Source organism: Melanerpes formicivorus, unplaced genomic scaffold, assembly GCF_026170545.1.
Source record: "Melanerpes formicivorus ecotype bairdi unplaced genomic scaffold, bMelFor1.0.p_v2 SCAF_4, whole genome shotgun sequence".
NCBI classification, from domain to species: domain Eukaryota; kingdom Metazoa; phylum Chordata; class Aves; order Piciformes; family Picidae; genus Melanerpes; species Melanerpes formicivorus.
Genome location: NW_027142356.1, coordinates 35,156,930 through 35,165,516, shown reverse-complemented (window position 1 = coordinate 35,165,516; position 8,587 = coordinate 35,156,930). Strand labels below are relative to the sequence as shown.

The window sequence follows — 8,587 nt, the reverse complement described above, 5'->3', positions numbered from 1 at the left end:
AACTGATGCTAAAATGTACCCAAATGTTTACACAGGTTTGTGGAGACAAACAGGTTAGGGGGAAGGAGCACAGGTGGGGGTTCATAGAATCAGAGAATTGTAGAATGGTCTGGGTTGGAAGGGACCTCCAAAGGTCATCCAGTCCAAGCCCCTGTGCAGTCAGCAGGGACATCCTCGAGTAGATCAGGTTGCCCAGAGCCCTGTCTAGCCTCACCTTGAATCTCCACAGATGGGGCCTCAACCACCTCCCTGGGTCAACCTGGTCCAGTGTTCCATTACCCTCATAGTAAAAAATCTCTTCCTAACATCCAATCTAAGTTTCCTCTTCTTAGATTTCAAACCATTGCCCCTCATCCTATCACTCCAGGCCTTTGTAAACAGTCTCTCCCCATCCTTCTTGTAGGCCCCCTTCAGGTACCAGCAGGATGCTATTAGGTCTCACCAGAGCCTCCTCTTCTCCAGGCTGAACACCCCCAGCTCCCTCAGCCTGTCCTCATAGCAGAGGTGCTCCAACCCCTGATCGTTTTCATGGCCCTCCTCTGGACCCTCTCCATCAGGTCCATGTCCTTCCTATGGTGAGGGCTCCAGAGGTGAATGCAGTACTCCAGGTGAGGTCTCACCAGAGCAGAGCAAAGTGGCAGAATCACCTCTCAGGATCTGCTGGCAGCGCTGCTTGTGATGCAGCCCAGGATGTGATTTGCCTTCTGGGCTTCAAGCTCACACTGCCTGCTCACGTCCAGCTTCTAGTCCATCATCACCCCCAAGTCCTTTTCCACAGGGCTGCTTTCTAACACCTCATCCCCCAGTCTGTATTGCTAGTGAGGATTGTTCATCTAAACACTGACACTTCAGCCATGCTGCTGAATCAGCCTGCACCGCCTGCCTTGCAGACAAGCAAGAAGACTCTCAGCCTGGAAATCTTTCAATTTGTTTGCAAATGAGTTTGCTCACTGCAAGGCAGAAGGCAGGGATGCTGCTCTCACACCCAGACAAGCTGGTGAGGTCTACAGCAGCAGTGTAACTGCAGTAGCACAGAGGAGGCATCAGGACACTTGCTAACTAATTTTAGCCTACGCTGCTGCAGCTACATGTCTGTTGGTGTTACAAGTAATTAAAGCTGAAATCAGATCTCCACCTGCAATGCCAAAATACTTCAGCTCTCTCCTTAAGCTTCAGCCCTGTCTATCCTTTTCTAGTAAAGCAGGTGTTTAATGACAGCTGGGTGAGAGATCAGGGCCCCAGGAGTGAGTGGTACTCTTTTCCATAATGGCTTCAGCAGCAATGCAGGTGCACACTTCTGTGTGTTTCAGCTCTTCCCTTCTCACCTGTCTGCCAGCCTGTCAGATCTGATGCTTGTCTAGCAGGACAAAGGATCCCTTGCCATTATGTGTCAACCTTGATTCTCAGGGGAGACCTTATTGCTGTCTACAACTACCTGAAGGGAAGTTGTAGCCAGGTGGGGGCTGGTCTGTTCCGCCAGGCAACCAGCACCAGAACGAGAGGACACAGTCTCAAGCTACACCAGGGGAGGTTTAGGCTGGATGTTAGGAAGAAGCTCTCCATAGAAAGAGTGATTGGCCATTGGAATGTGCTGCCCAGGGAGGTGGTGGAGTCCCCATCACTGGAGGTGTTTAGGAAGAGACTGGATGGGGTGCTTGGTGCCATGGTTTAGTTGATTAGGTAGTGTTAGATGATAGGTTGGACTTGATGATCTCTGAGGTCTCTGCCAATCTGGTTAATTCTATTCTATTCTATTCTATTCTATTCTATTCTATTCTATTCTATTCTATTCTATTCTATTCTATTCTATTCTATTCTATTCTATTCTATTCTATTCTATTCTATTCTATTCTATTCCATTCCATTCCATTCCATTCCATTCCATTCCATTCCATTCCATTCCATTCCATTCCACCCTACCCTATCCTATCCTATCCTATCCTGGGCAGGGCTGAAAGCCTGAAAGGAGTAAAACTTTGGGATACTTCATGAGTTTTGAAAAAAGATGGTTTGATGAAGTTGCACTCAGATAAGCGAGTTTACTACAGCTTGCTTTATGGTTTTGGTGCAACAACGTAATAAACCACCAACAGAGACAGATTACAGAGTCACTAAGGTTGGAAAAGACTTTCAAGGTCATGGAGTCCAACCTTTATCCTAATACTAAACCTGGACTGCATCATCACAAAAAAAAAAAGAAAAGAAAAAAAAAAGGAAATTACAATAAATTAGAAGAAAGAAAAGGAAAGAAGAGGGACACATGTTTATTCCATGGGCGGTTATGAATTGCAGCATTTAGAAGAATTAATAGTGCCTGCACACAACATGAATGGGATTTACACTCTGGCAGCTCACCAGTGAATGGAATAGAATAGGATAGAATAGAATAGAATAGACCAGGTTGGAAGAGACCTTCAAGATCATTGCATCCAACCTATCATCCTACACCACCTAATCAACTAACCCATGCAACCAAGCACCCTGTCAAGTCTCCTCCTAAACATCTCCAGCGATGGTGACTCCACCACCGCCCTGGGCAGCACATTAATCACTCTGTGTAAAACTTCCTCCTGACCTCCAGCGTAAACCTCCCCTGGCACACCCTGAGACTGTGTCCTCTTGCTCTGGTATTGGCTGCCTGGGAGAAGAGACCAACCTCTGCCTGTCTACAACCTCCCTTCAGGTAGTTGTAGACAGCAATAAGGTCACCCCTGAGTCTCCTCTTCTCCAGGCTGAGCAATCCCAGCTCCCTCAGACTCTCTTCATAGGGCTGGTGTTCCAAACCCCTCACCAACTTTGTTGCCCTTCTCTGGATGCACTTGGTCTTTATTGACCTTTTGTACCTGTTGGGTGACTGACTTGGAGCAGCAGGAGAGCAGGGAGATGATGGTCCAGATCGGAAGTTCTCATGATAGCCTGCCCTACAATACAGGAGAGAAGATGCATCAGTACAGCTGAAGTGTTACCAATTAATCCCAGGTTTTATATGGAGAAATTCCAGCTGGTGGAATTCAGGATTCCCAGCTCCAGAGATTTTATCTAAAGGGAAAAAAACATAAGGTATAAATTTGCTCTCCACTGCCATTTGGATCAAATGAAAACCAGCACATATTTTTTTGTCGGTTCTGGGTCTTGGTGTGCTCCATCAGATAAAAACTCTCAAGGGAATCAGTGATATGCAGCCTCCTACCCACCTATGAACCCAACACAGGCAGAGCAACTGTAGGCTTGCTGATGGAGGGTCTGTGCCCTTACAGAGTGAAAAGAAAGCCACCAATACTGAAAAGTGGTTTATAACCTGTGACAGAACAAGAGAACACAGTCTCAAGCTGCACCAGGGGAGGTTTAGGCTGGATGTTAGGAAGAAGTTCTTCATAGAAAGAGAGATTGGCCATTGGAATGCGCTGCCCAGGGAGGTGGTGGAGTCACCATCACTGGAGGTGTTTAGGAATAGACTGGATGGGGTGCTTGGTGCCATGGTTTAGTTGATTAGATGGTCTTGGGCGATAGGTTGGACTCAATGATCTCGATGGTCTTTTCCAACCTGGCTTATTCTATTCTATTCTATTCTATTCTATTCTATTCTATTCTATTCTATTCTATTCTATTCTATTCTATTCTATTCTATTCTATTCTATTCTATTCTATTCTATTCTATTCTACTCCATTCCATTCCATTCCATTGCACTCCACTCCACTCCACTCCACTCCACTCCACTCCACTCCACTCCACTCCACTCCACTCCACTCCACTCCACTCCACTCCACTCCACTCCACTCCACTCCATTCCATTCACCATTTGCATCCACTATACCCTGCAAGCATTTGCTGAGATGTTTCTTGCTATCACAAATCATAGGACTGATTCATACTCTGCTTAAAGCTGTTTAGAGATTAAATAATTTTCTCAAACACCCATGAGGAGTTTTTTAATGAGGAACAGGTAATCAAACCCAATTCTACATTAGTTTTGACTATGCAGAAGCTTTGTAGAGGTAACACATTTTGCATGAGGCTGCTAGTGTATTCAGACAGATGTTTCTTTCTCATTATACTTTCTGCAAGCACATCTCTTGTTTACCAGAACAACTGGTGTTAGCTTTTAGCAATGCTTACTCAAAACCACAAGGCAAAACATCACAGAAGATAAAACCCCACCAAAATTTACAGCACAAAGAAAACACTTCCCCCTGTGTATTTTCTGATATAAGCTGTAATCATTTTCAGAACTAGTAAGTAGCAAGCAGTGTGTGTTTGGAAGCTGGGGAGTGAATCACAGAATCACAGAATGCTAGTGGCTGAAAGGGACCTCCAGTGATCATTGAGTCCAAGCCCCCTGCCAAACAGGATCACCCAGGGCAGGCTGCACAGGAAGGCAGCCAGGCAGGTTTTGAAAGCCTCTACAGAAGGAGACTCCACAACCTCTCTGGACAGCCTGCTCCAGTGCTCCATTACCCTCACCATGAAGAAGTGTCTCCTCACGTTGAGGTGGAACCTTCTGTGTTCTAGCTTGTACCTGTTGTTCCTTGTCCTATCACTGGGCACCACCACAAAGAGCCTGGCACCTTCATCTTGACACCCTCACCTCAGATATTTATAGATGTTGATCAGATCCTCTCTCAGACACCTTCTCTCAGCCTCAGGTCTGTTAGTCTTTCTTCATAGGAGAGATGTTCAAGTCCCTTAATGATCCTTGTAGCTCTCCATTGGACTCTGCATCAGATCTCTGTCTCTCCTGAGCTGGGGAGCCCAAAACTAGACACAATATTCCAGGTGTGGTCCCACCTAGAAGCTCTTCAATACCAACTTCAAAGAGGCAGACTTCACCTGACATTCCCACTTACTGGCTTATTTAGCCACTTACTAGCTCTAAATGTTTGTCTCAGGCACTTGAAACAAATAAAAGCACATAAACAGTTACACAGATGAATGTTTAGAGAGCTAAGGAGAAGGAAGAGAGAGTGTCAAGCAGAGGGTGTCCTCCTTCATGGATCTAGGTACTGGGGTACCCATAATGAGAGATTCAGTGGATAAATGCAAGCAGTCTTGGTGGAAAATCCAGGAATTAAAGGTGTCTTCATGCTGCAGGAACACCATGGAACTTAACCAATAAAGAATGCTGAGTAGGAATACAAGGGAGAACAGAGTGAGTAGAACTTCTCAGTCTCTGCAATAACCTTTATTTTGTATTCTCACCTTCTCATTTCCCCTGCAGAGCTCAGCTGCTGTCCTGCACTCTGGCTCAGGAATGGTCTTTGCCGAACGTCCTCTGTGCAATGCGGGGACTGCTTTGTCAGCAGCTGCTGATTCCAGGAGATGTCTGCAACAGGAGGTGGGAAAATCTCAATACTTGAGACAAAATGCTTTTGTCAATACTTACAGACCAGCACAGCTTGTGAGCACACCATAAAGGAGACAAGAGATGTACTGCTACTTAAAAATACGTTCTCAGAAATCCCTCACGCGGTCAGAGATAGCCTCTGCTACACCACAAGACCTTTATGGAACAATGTTCTCCTGCATTACCTTCACATCCCTGCTGCTGGATCTCAGTTTCTGAAGGTGGAAAGGGTGAGGACAAAGAGCTGTCCATGAACAGCACTTGGGAAAAAAAGTGAAGTATTTCTGTCATAAGGAAGGAAGCACCAGAGAGAGTGAAGCTTCCGCTGGTGCCTGCTGTTCCAAACTTCTAAATGGTGAGAGTGGAAGGTGGTGTGGTCACTGCCCTCCACGAGCCTACTAATAAATAGCAATTCCCTTCTGATTTCCTTCTGCATTTCAGATGGTTGCACAAGGCTCAGTGACAGTAACACCAGCCCAGCAATAAGCAATGACCCATGTGATGCCCAGGCAGCTGACCTTGCCATCGTTCAGACAGAATGCACCACTTGGACCATTCCAGATGAATTTTGTGACTCCCAGGCTGGAGAGGAGCCTTATCCTATGCACAAACCAGCTGGTGTAGAGAAGAAAAGCTTTACTTGGGCTTATGAAAGGCCTTTAATGTATTTCTGGCATCAAGAGTATAAAACTCTAGTCTTGACTACTTAAAGACTTGGGTGATGCTTTGAGGGGCAAGAAAGGAGCTATCAGAATGCTTCCAGGGGATCAAGCTGTTGAAGAGAACCTAGAACATCCTGATGAGCAGAAGCAGTTAAAAACTGTCAAACCTATGCAGTTTGCTTGATCACTCCCACAAAGCCACAAGGATGGATTGCTGGCAGTATCTTCTGCTTGCTTTATTTGAGCAACCTTTATCAAAGCACTAAGAATACAATTAAGATTGAGAGAGAGAAAGCAAGCCTAGGAAATTCAATAATAGGCATTTGCATTTGGAACAATTAATAACACTGAAACCTTTTCTATTCATAGATATTTTGGGGGTTAGAATCATCAGTTTTTATGCTAGACAGAGAAGAAAAAGAATCTGAAACTCCATTTCAAAAGTCTACATTTCTCTTCTGTCTTTAGCCCTCCTTATTTCCACTCTTTGCCTGAATTAGATAATCATGTTAAATTAGTGAATTTGGCTTCTCTTTTTTCCCCACCAAGGGTGACCCTGTTGGTAGCTTTGGGGAAATTCCTTCATTCAAGAAAAATCACACTTATGGAAGCTTAAAACAAAGGAAGCATCTATTAATGTTAAATGTCATCAGCCATTCCTAATGACAAAATTGAAACTGGTGTCACTTTAGGCTTGGCTTGAAAAGGTTACACTCCATGGGTAGTGATTTACACTGGATTAAAATGGATGTGAAGAACCTAATTAGATAGCCAAACCAGCAAATAAGCTCTGTGTGTGAAGATAAATCTTACATATATGTGAGATTATGTAAGAGATGGAGGAGCACTGTGTTTAACTGCTGCTGTGAGCATGCCAGCCTACAAAAGAGATTCCTACCTGCAGATGAAATGCTCTGATGAAAATGAGATTTTACATTTCACCTTACCACATTTATCTTTTGCTAACAGAAAAGAGCTTGTGAGACTAAGGCATTCAGGTTTTGAAGATGTCTGGGCACTGTCAACTCCCCAAAATTCTTAAGAGTCAGATTTCTGCAAGACCTCTATCTGCAGGTACGTGAAGAGTCTCAGCTCTCACCCTGAGTCAGTGGCAGATTCAGCCTGGCAGGTGACATGCGCTCCATCGTTGGCACCTGGTGCTCCTGCCCTCCTCCTTTCAAGATGCCCACCTCTGGATGGCCTGAGAGCACTTTATTTCCACTGCCAACAAAAATAAGTCACATTGCATAAATAAAGCCAGGGGGGAAATTCCATCTAGAATACAATGGCAAATCAGATTGTTGAAGATCAGTCTGGGGTTTGTTTTTGCTATTGTGTCAGCAATGAGGGTAACTGGTCATGAATTAACAGATTTGAATAGAACAGATTTGAGTAGAATAGAATAGAATAGAATAGAATAGAATAGAATAGAATAGAATAGAATAGAATAGAATAGAATAGAATAGAATAGAATAGAATAGAATAGAATAGAATAGAATAGAATTAACCAGATTGGAAGAGACCTTTGAGATCATTGAGTCCAACCTGTCATCCAACACCACCTAATCAACTAAACCATGGCATCAAGCACCCCATCCAGTCTCTTCCTAAACACCTCCAGTGATGGTGACTCCACCACCTCCCTGGGCAGCACATTCCAATGGCCAATGACTCTCTCTATGAAGAATTTCTTCCTAATATCCAGTCTAAACCTCCCCTGACACAGCTTGAGACTGTGATCTCTTGTTCTGGTGCTGGCTGCCTGGCAGAAGAGGCCAACCCCCCTGGCTACAACCTCCCTTCAAGTAGTTGTAGAGAGCAAATATATGTAAATATTGTATATTTTATACATATTCATTGTATTTCATATTTCTAGATCATAGTTTTGCTTGTAAATGCAGCTTCATTTGCTTCCATCTCAGCAAGTCTGGCATTGTTATTTTGGGGGGGGTAATTTCAAGCCAGCACAGCACGTAAGGGTAAGCCTGCAGCAAGTGAATAATGATCAAGACATATTACACAATAATTATCAAGACATATTCTGGCCTGCATTAGGAATAGTGTGGCCAGCAGGAGCAGGGAAGTCATTGTGCCCCTGTACTCTGCTTTGGTTAGGCCACACTTTGAGTACTGTGTCCAGTTCTGGGCCCCTCAGTTTAGGAAAGACATCAAGACACTTGAACGTGTCCAGAGAAGGGCAACAAGGCTGGGGAGAGGCCTTGAGCACAAGCCCTATGAGGAGAGGCTGAGGGAGCTGGGGCTGCTTAGCCTGGCGAAGACAAGGCTCAGGGGTGACCTCATTGCTCTCTACAACTACCTGAAAGGTGGTTGTAGCCAGGAAGGGGTTAGTGTCTTCTCTCTAGCAACCAGCACCAGAACAAGAGGACACAGTCTCAAGCTGCACCAGAGGAAGTTTAGGCTCGAGGTGAGGAGATCACGGAAGAACACAATGTACTGCCACAGAGCTAAGGTTCACTTCAGGACATGGTTCAGGGGCCATGGTAGTGCTGTGGTGATTGTTGGACTTGATGATCTTCAAGGTCTTTTCCAACCTTAATAGTTCTATGATTCAAAGAAATGCTT

At 44.7% G+C, this 8,587-nt stretch overlaps 1 protein-coding gene across 1 annotated transcript in view; it reads right to left on the bottom strand.

Annotated features, from left to right (window-relative positions):
* Positions 1–2,632: 2,632 nt before the first annotated feature.
* The window catches only part of LIMCH1 (LIM and calponin homology domains 1), a gene marked incomplete at its 3' end in the record, with an annotated part of 231,155 nt that continues 225,200 nt past the window's right edge, over positions 2,633–8,587 (bottom strand). Inside the window, exons 30-32 of the mRNA XM_068137614.1 lie at positions 7,104–7,225; positions 5,198–5,321; positions 2,633–2,921 (exon numbers count right to left, since the gene is read on the bottom strand). Of these exons, the coding sequence (XP_067993715.1) occupies positions 2,633–2,921; positions 5,198–5,321; positions 7,104–7,225 (535 nt within the window). The remainder of the gene's footprint in view (positions 2,922–5,197; positions 5,322–7,103; positions 7,226–8,587) is intronic.